The 20,358-nt window shown below is 34.2% G+C and overlaps 3 protein-coding genes across 3 annotated transcripts; 1 reads left to right on the forward strand and 2 right to left on the reverse strand.

Moving 5' to 3' along the window:
• Positions 1 to 861: 861 nt before the first annotated feature.
• LOTGIDRAFT_232225 (hypothetical protein) lies at positions 862 to 4,100 on the reverse strand. The gene is made up of 3 exons (XM_009056086.1): positions 3,882 to 4,100; positions 2,342 to 2,462; positions 862 to 2,065 (listed from the first exon to the last, which is right to left on the reverse strand). Exons 1-3 carry the CDS (start codon positions 3,973 to 3,975, stop codon positions 928 to 930), a joined length of 1,353 nt encoding a protein of 450 aa, XP_009054334.1. The 5' UTR covers positions 3,976 to 4,100; the 3' UTR covers positions 862 to 927.
• Positions 4,101 to 9,955: 5,855 nt separating this feature from the next.
• Positions 9,956 to 10,629, reverse strand: LOTGIDRAFT_117544 (hypothetical protein; the record flags this gene model as incomplete). The annotated part of the gene is made up of 2 exons (XM_009056087.1): positions 9,956 to 10,102; positions 10,462 to 10,629. Coding segments are annotated over 2 exons (315 nt in total), but the record flags the coding sequence as incomplete, so codon positions are not given.
• A 5,094-nt stretch (positions 10,630 to 15,723) lies between these two features.
• On the forward strand, positions 15,724 to 20,134 carry LOTGIDRAFT_160912 (hypothetical protein; the record flags this gene model as incomplete). The annotated part of the gene is made up of 4 exons (XM_009056088.1): positions 15,724 to 16,374; positions 17,288 to 17,504; positions 18,259 to 18,687; positions 19,218 to 20,134. 4 exons carry the CDS (start codon positions 15,724 to 15,726, stop codon positions 20,132 to 20,134), a joined length of 2,214 nt encoding a protein of 737 aa, XP_009054336.1.
• Positions 20,135 to 20,358: the final 224 nt, after the last annotated feature.

Below are 20,358 nucleotides of genomic sequence, written 5' to 3' on the forward strand. Positions count from 1 at the left end.
AAATCGAAAAATATTTAGTAAGAGTTATTGCCCTTGTTCTTGAAAACGAATTCAATTTTTACACTCTAGAAGGCACAATTCTAGACGGATTTTGACGAAACTTGGTGTGAGTGTTCGTAATCACCCAAGGATGAACCCTATTGAAAATCAGAAGAATTGAAAAATATTTAGTATGAGTTACTGCCCTTGTTCTTGAAAACGCTTTCAAATTTAGTTTTTAAACACGAAAAGGCATGATTCTTGCTGGATTTTGACAAAACTTGGTTTTATTATTCAGTCCCGCGCTGAAGATTGAATATTTTCAATATTTTCGCGAGCTAAAAATTGAATACGTTTTCAAGAACAAGGGAAATAACTCGTACTCGATATTATTCAGTATCGCCCTAAAGAGTTCAAAAGAAGTGTATGACTGAATGTTGAATATTTCATACTGGTGATTGTAACTGTACTGCTAAATATTTTTATTCAAAATCAAAGCTGCCAGTGGGCGTATATTACCATGCCTGGCAAGCTTTCTTCACTATAGCGATCATTCTTTGGTGATAACTTTCGTTTCAAACAAATTGAAAAAAGTTTTTGACCAAAAATATTGGTGTCAGAATACACCAAGGGAGAGTCTTCTCAGGAGTCTGGTGCTGCCTCTGTAGGCCAGAAGTGTCATTTTGTTAAAGGTGAAGTGTATTCAAAATACAATCTGTATTGAACACCAATGACGGCGAAAATTGGCTACGATAACTTTAAGTGGTAGAGTATCGTCCCACCAAAGGGCGATAGTGACGGATAGGCTACGATAAATGGGTACCATCCCACCATAGGGCGATAGTGACAGATATGATAAACGATAGATTAAAGTCAATACATATCCGCTCAAAACTTGATATTTATTTAGAATCTGATGAATGACATTCATCAAAGATATATCAGAAGTTACTGACTTTTGTTTAAATTTGCCAATCTTTGTTGTCTTAGTCGTTCTCGTCTCAATCTATTTCTTCTCATTGCATTCAATAAGTACGAACTACGGTTTGCATTCAACCTTCTCCGTTTTTTATTTCTTCTTTCACTATCCCTTCTCAACATTTCTTCATAAGTTAAACCCTCAGAGGCCTTTTTCTTTTCTTTGGTGGAGGCCGCTTTTGTGCTCTGAACAGCAGCTGTTCCCTTACTCAACTTTTTTCTCATCTTTCGAAGTCTCCTTTCGTGATTCTTTTTAAACATTTCTTCATAAGTTAAACCGTCAGAAGCCTGTTTCGTTTCTTTAGTTGAGGCTGCTTTTTTGCTCTGAACAGCAGCTGTTCCCTGACTCAACTTTTTTCTCATCTTTCGAAGTCTCCTTTCGTGATTCTTTTTAAACATTTCTTCGTAAGTTAAACCCTCAGAAGCCTGTTTCGTTTCTTTGGTGGAGGCCGCTTCTTTGCTCTGAACAGCATCTCTTCCTTTACTCAGCTTTTTTCTCATCTTTCGAAGTCTCCTTTCATGATTCTTTCTTATCATTTGCTCGAAAGTAAATCTCTTCGTAGCCTGTTTCTGTTCTTTAATTATGGCTTGTTTGCCAACGCTTCCAGAAGCTGCCCTATTTTTATCTACCTGAGCAGATGCCACTCGCGTTTTCTTTTTCATCGTTTGCCTCCTTCTTGCACCATTGTATCTCAACCTATCCAATAAGGACATGCCCTTTTGTGACGAATTGTTTGAGATGGAGGATGGTTTCTTAACACTAGTTGATTTAGCGGATGCCTTTCTTCTCTGAGCTCTGGCTAACTTTCTTCGCCTCGCTCTATTTATCCTCATTATTCTTGCAATATTTAGTCTTCGTTTTCTTTGTGCTATGTTTTCAGGTGGTGGTTCCACTATTTTAGCAGGTGTTGTCAGCTTTATCTGTTGTGGTGGTTGTATTGTAACAACTTTACTCTTAACTACATTCTTACTGATATGATCATAAACAGGAACCAATTTAGTCTTGACCTTCTCTTCACAAGTTACCAAACTTCTGGTGAAGAGTGATGTATTGAAGTCAAAAATAACCTTCCGACAACTTTCAGCTCTTTGACAATGAGTTTTAGATCTGAAAAAAAAAATAACGTTAGTAAAAATTTGATTTTGATTTGAAATTTAATTCGTATTACTGCCATTCTCGGTGGAGATTTTCTAAATGTGGCTGTTTATCAGAAATGTCTGGCTACTACTTAAAGAACTGTTTGTTATACACATGGTTGCTCAACAGTTGATTTCTATGACGTAAAAATTGGATTCCAAATCAACAGATGTATGACTTTAGCGTCTTGACCGACCAGTATAAGCTTATTGCCACAACAGATGAACGAGAGTCAAAAATTCTTACTTGGAACAGCATGTTAGACGACCAACCATACATGTACAATCTATGTTACATTCTCTTACTGATCGACCTTCATGAAAATTTTCATTACGGAATGAACAGACACTCTTGGGTTGGCGATTAACTGAAAAGGATATAGAAATATACAAAGTAAATTGTAGGCCTATAGAGGAAGAGCGCGGCACTTATTTGGCTGCTTTGTCATATTTCAAAAATTGTCATGAACGAGTGATATACCCGCTTGGAAATAAACTGACATCCAGAGCTGTGCATTTTTATTGTAATGAGATCCTAACTAGCGTGTGCTCATTGTATGAAGGTTTTGACTGATCTCGCGTATGCCCGTACTTCCACGACAAGATTTATAATATCAAACAAATTTGATTATGATTATTGTCTCCAATAGTCTGCAAGACAGACTTCCATTATCCTTTCAGATTCCTTTATCTTTTAGATGCATGTTGTCTTTTCGTGTACCCGTGCTATAGTCGCCAAATCTCAAGACATAACTCTAATCGGCGACATCAGTCTCCGACCAAGACCGCTCGTGTGCCCAAACATTTACTAATTTAATCTGTGTTGTTGAATCCGGGAGGCCTTATCAATACATAGTTTTAAATAACGGAACACAACTCTATACTATGGTAGACTACTCCTTAGTTTTATTACACACATATATAGTTTACACCCCTTTGTCGGAAAACGAATCTCAGTAAAACGTATTTCAGGTCAGGATGCACATTGAGTTCGAATTGTTTTGCATTATGGTGGATTCATTAGTCTTTTTTTTAATAAACTGCAACATCCAACCCCCAGGACTATTTGAATGGCATGTTCACTGAAGATTACGTCACTCCACGTAATGACTACAAGTGCTTGAAAGTGTTAGAAAAAAGAAAGTCTAGCTCACTGGTTTATGAACGGACCGAATCTTGTAGGCACGAGTTTTTCCTAATTATTTAATGTTTTCAAAAAAAAAAAAAAAACAAAAAAAACACCCAGAAAATGACTCCGTGTCGGTTTACAAGTCAGATAAAACACTGCAAGGTTTTTTTAAAAATGTTAATGTGAAACTTTGGGTGTCAGTTTTGTACTATTTGGACAAGGATTATTGCTGATGATTTTGTGGATCAGTTTTACAGGATCTGAAGTGATTTGGTTTGTAGAACTATGGTGATCCCTGTTGATTGTACACATACTTACAGGCATACGTTACAGAAAACGCTGAATTTGACTTGTATCACTCTACATAATTATGAGTTTGTCATGTATACTTTTTAATTTTGAATGACTGGTAGTGATAATAATATGATGGTGATGCAAATATCAATTACAAGTAGCATGATACTTGTCAAGTTGGATATTTCTAAACTACTTACATCTGACATATTAGTAATACGACTGGAAGACTGATATAGCTTCCAAGTGGGGTTATGTTACTTTGACTTACAGACTATCTTTCTAATTTAAACTAACAGGAATGTGAGGCTAAACATACAGACCATACAGAACCAGGTTGATTTGGAGACATGATAATACTTACTGGTAACGACAATATCCAATTCATCAATAATGCAATCTGCAGTAATCAAACATGGACACCCAATACACAACAGCAGTAAAATAAAGAATTTCATTCTGATTACAGGTCTAAAAATGAATTTTGACCAAATGCTTAGACCTGCTGTAAATTCTTTTTGTATTCCTTGACGATTTATTTTTCTACATTGTACGTACAACTTTGTCAACTTTCTAATGACAATCTTGTCCACGTATTAATGTGTCTCTTGTTTTAACTTAAGTCTTTATCCAATCAAAGCTTAACCTTCTGTTGTTGTTTATATATATCGTAATATTTGATTAATTTCCCCATTTCAAATACAAAGTGAAATTTAATCACGTTACAGGTCTCGTTAGTCGATAAGATCGATTTCTTTTTACAGGAGGTATTTTATTAGCTGAATTTGTAATTCCCTTATTTTCAGTAATCGTACATCTCGGCATATTTAAAATTTCATAAAACATTCCAAACAAGGACAGATATCAATTTAGCGCCAATAGATTTTTGGTTTACAATCACTTTGACTTCATAATGATGACATATTAGTAGAGAGTTAGAGGGATGGTACAGCGAGCTTTGAACGATATTATCGTGTTCAAACTGATACAATGGCATTTATTGCGAGTTAAAAATACCCTTGTAACATTTTGTAATAAAACAAGAAATTAATTTAATACTTTAATTTAGTGCAAATTGACCAAAAAGTGCAGTGGTAATTTAAATATCAAATTATCAAACATCAACAATCAGTTTCTTTGACTTTAATATCATCAATACCAAAACTTCCCCACCAAAATTTCAACACCGTCTCAAAACTCAACTGAAATAAAGATAAACAATCAATTTGATACATTTCTTTTGCTTATCTTGAAAACTTCATAAGAAAGTCATCCACACACAGAAAAATCAAGCCTAACTACAATTAATATATTGAGCTCATCAGCTAAAGTTTGAACATTCATGTCTCAAAGACAACTTTTCTTAGTAAATGCAAGAAAGTGAAATTTACAGGCATTACAACATCCTTTCTTCCAAATGTGTCAACATTAATGTTTCCGAATTATCCGTAACCCTTTTCACCAGGTTCGACCTAAATGTTTGGAACCTAATATTATTTATAGAATAACAGTTCTATGGGTCCAGAAAACGGGATTAAAATGAAATTTGATAAATACCTTCATATTACCAGTTACTGTTATAGGTATTTCATATAACTTCCATCTTATATTCTGTAGACCATATTTATCAAAACTCCAGATAAGAGTTTTATCGCCATTTTCATCTACTATATTTATTGATACGTTACCAGTAGAAAATCCCCATACATAGAAATAGAACTCCAGACAATTCTCATTATTCTTCAATAATACATCCTTACTAACAGTGCAAGCTTCACTACCACGTCTCTGCATTAAAATCCAAGAAATATTATGACATGCACATTGCACATTGCACATAAACATAAAGTAATTTAAAAGGTAATTGTATTAAGATTCAGTTTATATTCAATAAAAATACAACTCTCGGATATCACCTAGAAAGAGTTGAATAATTACTGGCAATAATATTACGTCATTCTTCTCAAAAATATCAGAATCAATCTCAGACATTTCATAAAGTTGATAAATATGAAAATTTAAGATTTGCGACGAAACTATTGGACAGGTTATCAATTATTAATCACCAACATAACTACCTTGTACATTCCATTTCTAACAAGAAAAAAGTTGGAACCATAATCATCTTCAGACTTTCTATGACCATGATTGGGACCAAATAAAGGATATTTGGGCATTCGTTCCCATTTCATAGTATAATAACCATAACAATCATGTAATCCACACATATCGGATTCAAAATCACACTTCCATAGAACCAGATCTAAAAGTGTTCAATTAAATTGCACCATTAATCATTACAGTTGTTGAACTATTCTTGTCATTAAAGAAAAATATGTAAAACAGTAAAGTTTCTTACTTTCAACATTATTTTTAAAAATCTCAAGAGTAGGACGTAAAACTCAATTTCATTTCTTTTAAAATACATAAATATGTCGAATTTTATTATCAGCAGACCATTGCTCTCACAATGAAGTAATGATTCTACCTGCAATCTCACCTATTGATGTTCTTTTAATCTGATAATCAAATTTAAAGTCTCTTGGTAACGGGGAAGAAAAAGGAATTTATCTAGATCTATGATAAATATACCATACATACCATTATTTGAAGTGGACTGGTCACTAGCACTGACATCATTAACACAGATACCATTAGGTTCTAAAGTTATCTTACTTAATACTACCAAATTATACTCTTTCAGATTTACTGATATAGACAGCTGAAAAGAAAAGCGAATGGCATTAAAATAAAAGTGAAAAATAAAAGATAGTAGCTTTTTCTTTTCGGAAAGTTGAAAATAGGATCGGCCACCAACTAATATATATATTGTGATATATTTTCTATTACGCGTTGATTGATTATTCAAGGTAGATGTTTCCAATACCGTGACTTAATGTACCTTAAATTTGGTTGTTTGGTTGACGTTGACACAAACTGATCTTAGTGTATCAGGATTCAGTTTGTCTTCCCACAGTGTTTTTGATGGTGAGCTAACATCAGATGACTGTAATACTACACTCAAATCACCTAATGGTGAATAATACTCAAAACACAGACACCAATTACCAGCTAGAATTAAATAAAATCGTGTTAGCCAGACCATTCTGCGAAGCTTTTATGATAAAACATAACATACCAAACAGTGAGAAGTAAAGCTGTTCAAGCAAGAAATTCTGTTAATTCCATCTCGTGGTGTCATGAAGCCTATCTTACTCAGGATAGAGTATAGATTGGTATATATTGTAAAATATGAATGTTGTAGAAATTAGTATTACCTTTAATGTCAGCGCTAGTGAGTAAACCAGTTTGTGTTGCTGATGTTGAAGACACTGGAGAACTTGCTACTACATACCTTACATCGGTTTTGTCATCACTACGATTAGTTCGTAAACTTGGTATTTGCTAAAAGAAATATTTATTATTCAGAAAAAATAAATACCTTTTGTTCAGTGAGTTCGCTTACGTCAAACATATACGCCTGAAACTTGGGAAATTTAACCCCTATTCCTAAACGTAGCAATCAGTCCTGCATGGTGCAGATGTAGATTTTGAACACAAAACACTCATCAAAAATATGAGATGAACTCTTGTCAATTAAAATCTGATGCAAAACATAAGCATTTCTCAAGAAAAGGTAAGTCTAATAAACCATAAAAATCATACTTCCAAAAAATACTGCTCACCCATAATACTTACATCGATTATCTTCCAAACTAAATCACTAGTCTCTTCAAAATAAAATGGACATTTCTCAGATTTAACAAAAGTACATTGTACCATTCGATCTGTAAAAATTGTAAAATTTGGTAATGATGACCTGAATGGTGGTATAGATTAATAGTCAAACCAACGCCATCGGTGTCTGTGTTTCTAATTGTGCGTTCAGTGGCTCAAATAGAGCCCCTGAACTTAAGTTGGTTGGGGCTCTCACATTTATTCTTATTCACCTCTTATACGCAGGTTTTATTATTATTACAGATAATGGCACAAATGATGATGATTTTACTTGCAGTGTATCCTAACGTTATTGATGTTGCTGATACTAATTACATTGGTGAGATCTGATTTAACCTCAATGGTATGAATGATTTAACGTTAACATTAACGGTAGTATTGATGATGGTTATCTGATCAGTAATGATGATGGTTTTCTTGATGATAACGGTAATGAAATGAAGAGCCTAACAGAATTGATAATGCCATAATATTGTTGATGATTGTTATGTTCAAGTTATTGCTCGGGCGGAGAACTGGAATAATGCAAAAAGAAGCTTAGGTTGAGTCGATAAACATATCTATAATATATTTAAAAATATTACCTATTGGTCCTTCAGCTTGAATTACCATATTGAACCCAGTATGTCTATATCCAACACTAGTAGTTGTATTCATAGTAATAGTAATGATATCGGTATTTGAGGTAATATTTACTGGTATAGAAGTGTAGCCACAGTATCTGTAAAAGAAACTCTTCACTTGTCAAAACAAAGATAGCAGAAATCATGGAAACCAAAGGCTGGTATAGTGGTAACATTTCGGTTGTGTGCTTAGAATAATATAAGCCACTTTGGCATAAATACAAAAAAAAATATTGAAAACAATGTCAATGGTAGTTATAGGCTCAAAAGAACCAAGTCTGATGACTGCTCACAAACGGACCTCCGATTGAACATGTCTGACATATTATAAATTATCTTTTGCATGAGTGTTTTAGCTGTCTGTAATATTTCGTTTCTTGAGTGTCTCTTTAAAGTGAATGAAAGGAAAGATTAACCAGATTCCACCAGATAGCAAGTATAAATCTGGATATTGAAGTTTGATAAATTAAAATTCAGGAAGTGTAAAAGATATTAAACTTGGTTTAACTCAGTTGATAGAATTTAGTATTTAGTTTTATCAGTTATTGACACTATAAAGTCATTTGACATTTCGATAAACAGAAACTAGGATTCTACCAAATTCCCCAGGCTTATTGCTATTTTATAAAATTTGCTATTCGTATAATAAAACTTGAAGGTCAAAACTGCTGCGATGGGACTCCTCAACACTACATCATTTCATGATCTTATTTTTAATTGGTGGTGGTGAGGGGTAGGAATTTATTTAGAAAGTCAAAAGAAAATAACCAGTTTTCTTCGAGAACATATTTGAAGAGAATGATAATTTCTTTTACATTCAGGGGAGTTTCCAACGCCTGTTGAATTTGTTTAATACCAAATGGATTTGGTACATCAGATTTTAGTTTAAAAATGAACTGGGATTCTCGCAAAAGTATAAACCCCATCACTTACCTTGGCCCCTCTTGACCTACATGGGAATACCTAACTTCTAACCAGTGTATACAAATATGATTCTTAGTATCACTTGGTAAATTAAGCGTTAATTTCATTTTTAAAGAATTTCCTGCTTCAGCCTGAAAGTGTATCAGGTAGTATTTTGACAAGTACGTGAAGGACAGATTACAGAACAATTAGTTTGAGAAAGGGCATTTGTCTCTGAGAGGTGATCAGTGTGAATAGAGAATAGTGCAATCAAGAATCGAGGTAACAGAAGCCTCTTTAGTGCCTTCTATTGTAGCTTGGACATCCAAATTTCTGTCATCCAATGCAAATTTTACCAGGTTTTATTCTGTGTTTTAATATCAAGTGAATTTCTAGATTCCAGCTTTCGGTGTTGGTTAACACATCACTATGGGCGTCAACAAGAAAGAATCCATCGTTTCTGAATTAATTTTCATATCTACAATTTGAAAATTGAACATTTATTGACTATTCGTTTCCAAAGCCATGCCATCTCTTTAAGCCATTAAACCAATGATTCTTGGGTGAACATTGAACGTCTGAGAATTAAACTAGTTAAAGATATTTACCTTCACTAACCAAAAACATTCAGATTGAGAATTCCTTCTGGAATATTTTGGCGAATTTATCACAATTTTCTCACCAAATGTTAAATCAAATTTCTGACTACATTCTAGAAAACGAGAGAAATGAATAGTTTTAGGCTATTTGAGTAAACAGGGTCCAAGAGAACGTGCTATGCTGTTCTTTGTCGAAGTTTTTCTTGGAAAAAACGTTTTGAAATGATTAATCAATAAATAAGGTTGCTTTTCAAACCATCAAATTCCCCTTAATCAGGCATAAGTGATGGTTTCTTTTACAGTATCTATCAGCTATACCTGAGGAAAATCCTTGAGATATAAACTGGCACCTTTCACCACTTAAACCATAGGGACAATAACATGAACAATTCTGTGTAACAAATCCTTTATTTTCACATTTTATATCTGGTGAACATTTATCTACAATAAAATAAACCTATACTATAACATGTACATGAATTCAATGAACACAATAAGTCAATTACAATAAACCAAAAACTTGCCAGATAAAGTTAACGTTTTGTCAAACATATGAATATATTTCTGGCAAAAGTTTAATTGAAATTGGACCAACCTGCACAATTATAAGCGATATTAGCTGCTTTTGTGTCCAGAAATGACAAACCATCTCGTCTTCCCATTAAAAACGCTAAATCAGGATCGATAGCATCAATAGTATTCTCACCATTACCACTGAAATACTAACATTTTATTTTCAATGATTTCAGTGATTCTTAAAGTTTACGATAGTAATTTTGACAATGCCGAGTGCCTCTGTAAGATTCGGATACTAGCTCATGAACCCCCGTTATCATTTCACCATATTCGAGTTCCGAGAGTCTAGTGTAATTAGCTTCTAAAACTATTATTATTATGTTGATGTGCTGTCAAGATGACACTTATTGCTTTCAAAGAAAGCATTGAAAACCTTAATATTTTTTTAAGCATAGTATCTAGCCAGCCAAACCATGTTGCTCATTAGTGGAACGCTATAAGTTATCAGCGTAGAATAGTCATGCTTCCTAGTATTGTGCTGCCAATGAACACGGCAAAACCTTACCTTGGGTCCATAATGCATATCAGAACCTAAATCATACAATGTTTCGGTAGTGGAATACACAGCTTCTTGAAAATTAGACTGCATGTCATCGAGAATATTGTCAGAATTAATACGAATGAATTTCTCACGATCTCGTCTAGCATGTTCATGATAAAATCCTATGGTGTGACCAATTTCATGTACAATGGTACCAAGCTGAAAATATAAAAATTAACAATAATTCTCAAAAGAAGCTTCTCACCTACAAATCTAGCAGTATAGAATCATCCAATTGTTCCAATTCAACTACTACGACTAACACCAACTACCTACCTACAAAGGTTAAACGAATAAAATTGTCTAAACTTATCGGTTTTCAGGCTGGTAAGAGTAAGAATTTCAGTTGTCCAAGTCATTTTCAGAAGGAAACCCGACGACCGATTAGCAGGACGTTAATATGTTGTTCTTAAATGGCTTGGAAAGAGAATACATTTGATGTGTCGTCAATTTCCATTTTCATTAAACTGAAATTCTGAAAAGTGTAAGATAAAATCACTTGACGGGAGATCGTCGAGATATATTAAAATTCTTTACGCGTCTTTCATATGATTTCAATAAGCTAAATTAGAAACTTACCCCTAAACAATGCATTTCGTTTAATACTAATGGTTGAGCATAATATTGCTGATAGCCCACAGCCGATGCACATCTGCAAAACAATCTTTTTAAAACTAATCTATTTACGTATATACTAATGTTATGTTCAGATCGTTTGACTTTAAATTTGATCAAAAGGTAGCATTTGAAGAAAATAGTTACTTTTTAATGTTTGGCTATCCATTGGATTAAGCTCTTTAAGCTCTGTAAGCGTTTACCCCGCAATCCGTCGAAGATGCTGCTGTACGTCTTTGCTTTTATGAACCTGTATTACTAATTCAACCTGGTCATTTTGAGCTAGAAATGTCCATGAAACTAAGCTTTAACTTACCCTGGACCCTTCTGTATTTCAAGATAATGTGATGGTTTGAATGCTTGTGGATACAACCATAATGGAATAAACCTTAAACATGTTCTCTTCTCCCAATGCTCCATTGCGTCATGTATTTTCACTTTGGTGTCAGAATTCTCTGAAAGTGCCATTTAGAAGTATTATTTCTTGATATTTGACACAAACACAAGACATACGGTAAGAACCATACGTAGTTTCGCATGAAGTAGTAGTCGATGGGCTTCATCTGGTGATTGACGAGATGTTACCAGCCGTCGTTGAAATCTAATAACTCTATTACAAGCTTGTGCAAATGCCTAAAAACCCTTTAAAAATGACCTTATCAAAATAACTGTTTATAACCTAGACAAAAAGTTTAAGAACCGTATATGACCAATTCTAGTGAAGGTGACTAACATGCACAAATCTGCTTACTGAATTTTTTGTCTTTGTCCTCACTGTACTTCCATGGTACAATGGCATTTGGCCACAACATATATCCAAATTCTACTGTTTTTCTTTTATGCACCGACTCCTGAATTAAAAAAATACGCGATTGTTAAAAATTTGACCTTTTCTTCAATGATGTTAGAGAAACCAATATACTTTATTCACGTAGTATTTCTCAAAGCCTCAAACTTGATTCGGAATAAATCAAAAATGTACCTGCGATTAGTCAAAATTATAGCTCCAGAAATTTCTTTTTTTTTGGAAAAAAATTATTTATCTATAACGGATTTGCTATGAGGCTGTACTGGTACAAACCAACTTACAGTAGTACTCTGTTTATCTATATTCTGGTCATTCTTTACCGCCATTATCAGTTCATCACTCTCTATTGTACCTTCTACATTTTGTGTCTCTTCTGGTGGTTCCTGGTTAATCAAATCCTTAATCCAGGACTAAAATAAATCAATATACATTTTGTTTAATCAAAGGACGAAACGTCAAACAGCTGTCAAAGTAACATTAAGATTGCTTTAACTTTTTTCGCAGACAAAATGCGTAATGAAAAATGTATACCATAGGGTCAAATCCTAAAGTTTCAAATAAACTCAAACATGTATTTTGCAAGAAAGGTTATTTACAGATTTAATTACCGAAATACTGAACCTGAACCTACTTTTGCGTGATATTTTGTCGTTCCCTGAAACTCAACTGAACTACTGATGGTGATTTTATCATATTTGGTGTCTCCAGAACACTGAAAAATAACAAAAAAAAAAAAAAAATGACAAATTTCAATTATTCGGCTGATTTTTATTGGCAATTCTAATTTTGATAAAGCATTGATCGCCTGTTGAAATCTTGATTGTTCGTTAAAAATTGCAAATAGATTTCATTAATCAACTCCATAAATCGTTACTGAAATTTTACTTTTGAACTTTCTTTCTTTTCATTTTTGTATCATGCTTTTTTTTTCATTTTACCACAATAAATGTTAGAACAATCACGAGAAGAAACTTGGGAATCAAGAGCGTTGTAAATTGTAATTCGGATACCTGGACGTTTAATTTATAATGCTTATGAGGATTTCGAATGAAATAGGTATTTTTTCAAAAAAACAGTGAACAATACATGTAGGTTGGCTTACCTGAGAAGCTATTACGAACAAGACAACGAGAGACATTCTACATCTATCCATAGTGAAATCGCAGCAGATCTGAATAACTGTCTAGCGCCAAATCTAACTTATTTCAACTGAATTCCAACTAATCCAACTAAATACATTTGGACCAATGGAAGACGTTTCTATCAATAATCAAATTGAATAGTGTTAAATAAAATCATTGATTAAAGTCAACAGTTAAAGATGAGAATATATTCTGAGTTGTTGTCTAACCACCGCTATACATGTCAGTTTATATCCCTGAAAACTTCTTATCACATACAGTATACTCTGTATAATCCGACATACACTGGGACCGCAAAACGATGTCGGATTAGCAAGAGTGTCAGAGTACTCAATATCCGCCCAAATCTTAAACAACTGTCAAAATTTTTCGAAATCGGTCGAAGCTGAATGAGCTATAGGATTTCCTAATGCAAGAGGGGCTACTATCACACAGGTTTATATCACGAGAGGTAATTTTCGGATTCTCAATCGATTACCAATAATGTGAAAAGACGGACAAACCGTGTGCCGATATGAAATACAGGTGCACGGTTACTGGGTTACAGTAAATTTGGGCACCGAAAATAATGGTCGCAATAATACGGGCACACTATATTTTGGCCATAGTAATACGGGCACACTATATTTTAGCTATAGTAATAAGGGCATTGTTATTTGGTTACAGTTACATTTGCCACAATCCTTAAGAAAGCTACTGGTATATTCCTTGTGTTTGGCACCCAGTACATAAGGGTAGTTCCAAGACGGCTCAGTGTTTGCACCTTGTGCCCTCATTAATGTGAATTACATTACCTTGTCCCCTTATAACTATGACCGAATTAACTTGTTCCTTTATTACTATGACCAAATTACCTCGTCCCCTTATAATTATGACCGAATTACCTTGTTCCCTTATTACTATAACCGAATTACCGTGTTCCTTTATTACTAAGACCAAATTACCTTGTCCCCTTTTAACTATGACCGAATTTCCTTGTCCCCTTATAACTATGACCGAATTTCCTTGTCCCCTTATTACTGTGACTAAATTACCCTGTCCCCTTATAACTATGACCGAATTACCTTATCCCCTTATAACTATGACCGAATTACCTTGTCCCCTTATTACTGTGACCAAATTACCTTGTCCCCTTATAACTATGACCGAATTACCTTATACCCTTATTACTGTGACCAAATTACCTTGTCCCCTTATAACTATGACCGAATTACCTTGTTCCTTTATTACTATGACCAAATTACCTTGTCCCCTTATAACTATGACCGAATTACCTTGTCCCCTATTACTATGACCAAATTAACTTGTGTCCGTATTACTGTGACCAAAATACCCTGTTAGGCCCGTATTACTGTGACCAAAATACCCTTTTGAGCCCGTATTGCTGTGACCAAAATACCGTGTGCCCGTATTACTCTGACCATAAAACTTTGTAACTTTATTACTGTGACCGTATTTCCGGTGACCAAATTAACTGTGACCGACTTACCTACATCCTAAATACATGAGCAAAATACCGCATGCCAGAATAGCAAAACTCATTATTTTGAAGTAATATGTGTTACTTTAGATTCTTTCGAAATCAATTTCGTACGATTGTGTGGAAATTTTAAATAATTCAATTAAAATGAACGATTTCACAAAAATGTGCACTGATAAAGAAGATTGAAAAAAAGGGGAGGGAAAAGGCGAGAAGGAGAGAAAGCAAGGAAAAGGGCGAAAAGTGTGGAAAAAGGTGAGAAAGCGTGGAATAAGGTGCAGAAAGAGACAAGAATTGAAAAGAGAGGAAAAAGGCGAGAGATAGAGATAGACCGAAACATCTGACTCTATTCCAGCCTCTATAATAGCTATTTTGAAAGTTGTCAGCTGATGTAAAGAAGGAAAAAACTAGGCCCTGTGTTGTGGATATTTTATGCACATCCGAGGTTGCAGGGGTTTAAAAGCTATTTATTTACATGTATATAGGATGCGCCAAACTCAGATAAATTGAGAAATGGATATTTTTGAAGTTCAGTCATACCATAATAATGTCCTTACACCATTTCCATCAAATTTTTTTTAAAACAGTGGTTGGGGGTGGGTGGATGTGAATACACAAAATCAATTCACTTTTTCTTGAGAGAGCCCTCTAAGACGCTCTATGAGAGGCTTGCCACTATGACACCACCATAGAGAAACCAAAATTTGAATTCAGAATCAACAGTTGTTCCAAAATTGCGTCAGTCTGTTGCCTCGAACCATCGCAAAATAAGGACTGGACTGTATTTCATTTACTGAATCAGGTTCATAACGATATTCGAACTTTTCACCCTGCATCTTCGATAAAACCTTTAGAAAATACAAAATAACTTTCTTGATTAAGACCAGAGTATTCTACTTCAAGTTCAAGGTTATTTTCCCAAAAATAAAATCGGATTGACACAATAAATGAATGGTTTATTTCAATTAAGATGATCAAACAGCATTTCTCGCCTGTAAATTATATTTTATAACTGCATTTTGGTGACGATCACGTCTTCAATAAAACACAGTATGAGTGAAAAAACTCGCCATTATAGCAGGTAACTCTTGAGAACGATCTGACGTCATAAAGCCATCTGTAACGTCAAGGCATTGTCAGTCCATTGCAGATGAAAGTATAATTACCATAAAGTCATCGTAATGGAAATAATATTAGATCCGGCATTAGTTCCAGTTGTTTTTCAGTTGAAAAACTTTAAATGCCCGAAGAATCTGAAACCAGCTATAACTGGTGATATCTATGAGCTAGGTGAATGGGAATTAGATAGAGCTATCATAGCTTCACCATCAATTTATGATGATACGGATTCAGAGACCGAAGATGATGGGAAAGAAAATGAAAGGAAAGATGGTGATGTGAAAGAATATTACAAGGCAGAAAGTGACTATAAGGAAAAGGATGAAAACGAGGAAGAATATGATGATCAAGTTTGGATTTGTGAGGTGAAACTTCCGATGGCTACAGAATTTGAATGGAACTGGGCCTTGGTGTCAAGGGACGAAACTAGAGCCATTTTCTTTGATGTGGAGCAAACTGTAAGAAGGAAAGATTGTGTGGGATATTACAAGAAAAACTTCCCTTCTATGTGGGAAATGGCTAGTGTACATCCAAATCATATCAAAGTTAAAGAATGTGATGTTAAAATAAGTCTTCTGGAGAAAAAAGTTAACAAAAACCAAAGGGTTTGTCTATTAGGTTCGGTTCCAGCAATGGGATGCTGGATACCTACACGGTCGATACTAGCAACTAGGTTAGGCGAAAACTCAAATCAATGGGATGTACAATTAAAGGTTGGTTAATTTTAAAAATGTGTTATTAGTTTACTTCTATTGCTGATTGAACAATCACCAAGCCCTTTGACCTCTATAAATATAGGTTAAAGGAGCAGTATACAAATCTTTCATTATCAAAAACTTCGTAAATAATACGTGAAAATATTTCTAAAATATGTTATTTACAACTATTTATCCACTTGATCAGACTGCATTTGTTTTCAAAAGGTTAATTGAAAATGGAGCTTACAAATTGATTTAGCTGAAACTTGGTATGCTAATTTGTATGATGAGGTCTCGGTCCAATCCCAGGTTGACGCTGTTTAGTGGAACGGTTTTTTAGTCATTTACCTTGAAAAAATTTAACGAAAATTGGAAGAAGTTTTGGTATATTATTACATGGTTTTCTGAGTGGTCGTATGGTACTTTGCCCGACTTTCTGCTTTTAATAGATGTATTCATTAATTTGCTACGTAGATGCGAACATATTCCACTGGATTGAATGTGATAATTTTCTACCGAACAGTCTGGTTCTTAAGGGTGTCAATCTTGACAATTTCAAGGTATTACGAACCAATACCTTGACATCAATAGGAACTTTTCTTGAATCACGGTAATTTGTGATATGATTGGATTGCAGCGTACTCAATCAATTAGGGCCTTCAGAAAGACTGTAAAGGAAGTGACTGCGCGTGTAACTACTGGTTGTCGTCTGTGCTGTCAAAATGTTTTGACTTATGTTTCATAAAATAACATACAACAAAAGTGCCTAAAGATATCAAGGTAAACGACGAAGCTCGTAATAGCTTGACATTGTGAACATGAAGAGTACCTAGTGCCGAGTTAGTAAAAAAAAGTTGATCTCCATCTCCATGATAACATCACAATAAGATTCTTCAGTTGCAGAATGCTTTATGTCACTCTATTGTAGCTACCTCTCAAGTCACGTCCTGTATATTGGAAATGGGCAGTAATCAACGTAAAGACACAAAAGATAGCAGAATGGGAAAGTCGAATGGACAGGACATTACACGTTCGAACTGATTACCTAGCTCTGAAATCCTTCTGGAATGAAAACTGTGAAGCCAGTGTGATAACCGCCAGGGACTATCCAAATGTTAAAGAGAAGAGTCAAAATGAAACAGGAGGTACTAATATATCTATTATTTTACAGCTCATACTATTAAAAGTAACGTGACATATAGCTTGCCAGGCAAGGTAATATACGCCCACTGGCAGCTTTGATTTATAAATATGAAATAGTCAACCTTAAGACATATATATATACATTCGTATCGTTAAAATCTGTCAAAAATTGGACCTTTTAGCGTGTTTACAGGCTAAAACTTGAATGCCGATTTTTCTGATTTTCAATAAAGGGTTCAGCCTTGGGTGATTACTAACACTCACGGCAAGTTTCGTCAAAATCCGTCAAGAATATTGAAACTCCTAGAGCGTTTACGAGTTAAAAATTGAACGCGTTCTGAAGAACACGATTTTCAATAGGGTTCATCCTTGATAAATTACAACACTCACACCAATTTTCGTCAAAATCCGCCTTAGAAAGTGATTACGAGCTAAAAATTGAGCGCATTTTCAAGAACAAGGACAATAACTAATACTAATTATTTTTCGTATAAAAAAAAATTATGACTTTCAATAGAGTTCATCCTTGGGTCATTACGAATACTCATACCTCTCTTGTTTCCCTCCTGGACAACTTTGTGAATTTTTAGCTTGTAAGATTGTATTTAGTGGTGGTGGTTGGTGGGGGGTGTTTACAGGCCTGGTACTGCCAAATATTTTTATTTAAAATCAAAGCTGCCAGTGGGCGTATATTACTTTGCCTGGCAAGCTATCTTTGTTAATTTACATTATAATATGTTTTTCATACACCATTAGGTTCAGGCAAGTTATTTAAACCAGTTATAGATCCTGATTTAACACAACCTCCAGCTCTATATTACGAGATGATGCGAGAAATTTACAAAATCTACAGAGCTTTACGACCAGATGGTTCGGTACAATATCGAAGATACAAGAATATGGCTTATGTCGAAAGGTTTCCCACATTACAAACCCTTGTGGACATAACCTCGAATATTCTACAATATAGAGATGCAATCGTGTTCCAAGTTACTGATGGTGGTGGTAAAAGAAAAAATATACGGTTTGCATTCAGGTGTTCTCAATTTATCGCTTTGGACTATCCAGATCCTGATGTTTTGACTGAAATGAGTTTCAGTTATTTAATGAGATACTTGTCAGATAGTCCACAATATTATATTGGTCCACCCATCATACCATATGAAAATGAGAAAACTAAAAAAGGTATGTGGTTATATTCTCGATGGATTAGGATTTTTTTTCAATTCAATCTCATTTCTGTCATTTTAAGAAGAGGAAAACCGAAATTCTTTAGATTGCTTGTGTTCAAGATCACAGACCTGTAGGATATTCTAGAATGAGAGAGTAATGGTTACAAATGCCTAATATGAAATCAATGATTAGATTTGTGCGCTGATTTGCAAGGAATTTATGAAAAAATCAAGAAGGGCATAATAAATATTATAAATTTTTAGTTTTATTAACTTAAAGCGATAGTTATTTCGAAGGAATTATTATATATCGAAACTACCTTTCACCATTACCTGAAGTAAATATACCATGTGCCTTTGAGATCATTTAATTGTATATTGAATAAAGAGTAGGCCTAATAGTCGAGAATTCTAAGGAGTTTTGAATATGAAAGCAATGTGAAAACTGAATCACGGCATCTAAAGATACACGGTATCTGCGAATATAGTTAAAATATTGATTATTTGATTAAAGTTTATGTATTATTGTGGTTATAATTTCAGATAAAATGACTGCATGGATTAAACGATCATATTATAATAAGAAAACAAATGTAAAAATTGAATTCGTTCTGAAACCAGAAGCCGACTACCTTTGTGTAGAGCCTCCTGATATTTCACCACATAAATGTTCTACACATCCTAAAAACATGCGGCCAAAAGCTGATGCTGATAATTGGTCGGAATCCATTGCACACAGTGAACTTAAAGAGAAGCGGTCAATTAAGAAAATTGGTCATCCAGAATTTCCACCAAGTAAGGTAACTAAAGGCACGCAGACGCGGTGGACAAATAGACCTTCTATAAATCAGATCAATGCTGCTTCTCAGTACAAACATAAGCACAGCCCAGTAAAGTTTGCAGAAACTACAAAGATTCTCTTAACGGCAGAAAAGCAAACTGATACTGAAGGGTTATATCAAACTAACATAGATACAACAGAAATGAAAGGTCAAAGCCAATATGGTACAGAAAAATCACAAATTGAAAGTTTACAACTTTCAAGTACAGATTCAGCAAAATTACACATTCTACAAAAAGCGCACCAAACTGTATTTGAACAAAAAGCTGCAATAGAAAAAGGAAAAGGAAAAAGTTTATGTCAAAATATTACAGAAAAACTGGGAAGTTTATATCAAACTTGTTCAGGAAAAGTCAGAAATGAAGAGTTTAATCAAACTTATAATGAAGTTTATTTAGTAAATGTAGGTTTATATCAAACTGATGTAGATACAGGGAAGGGTGAAAGGTTTTATAAAAGAAATATTTCACAGAAACACAAAGAAAATGAAAATTACCATCAAAATGATGATTTACATGAAACAAATATAGATACAGAAAAACGTGAGAGTTATGTCCCAAAAAACAATTCTTTGCTCTTTAACCTTGCATATTCGACACTTCGCAATATATTTTCATAAAATGAAATATTTACTCTTATTTATAACTGATCGGAATTACTTAACATTATCATAAATATCTCAATATCTTTTTATTAAGTCAGTTTACTTCACTTATTTGTTTATTACACTAGCCTGTTATAGCTCAATCACATCGGAAAGGCATCCCAATGTCACCAATAATCGCTGTTAACAACGGAATCGAGAATATCTATAGCAGGCTTCTCCATAAACGCCTAAAGTCC

This window comes from Lottia gigantea (assembly GCF_000327385.1).
Source record: "Lottia gigantea unplaced genomic scaffold LOTGIsca_26, whole genome shotgun sequence".
Classification (NCBI taxonomy): domain Eukaryota; kingdom Metazoa; phylum Mollusca; class Gastropoda; family Lottiidae; genus Lottia; species Lottia gigantea.

What these genes read in the sequence shown, in the direction of transcription:
- LOTGIDRAFT_232225 (XM_009056086.1), bottom strand. Translation starts at nt 3,975, where the DNA reads ATGAAATTCTTTATTTTACTGCTGTTGTGTATTGGGTGTCCATGTTTG. An exon ending in ATTGGATATTGTCGTTACCA is followed by an intron (nt 2,463 to 3,881) that starts GTAAGTATTATC and finishes TATCCTTTTCAG; the next exon opens with TTAATCGCCAACCCAAGAGT. An exon ending in CGTCTAACATGCTGTTCCAA is followed by an intron (nt 2,066 to 2,341) that starts GTAAGAATTTTT and finishes TTTTTTTTTCAG; the next exon opens with ATCTAAAACTCATTGTCAAA.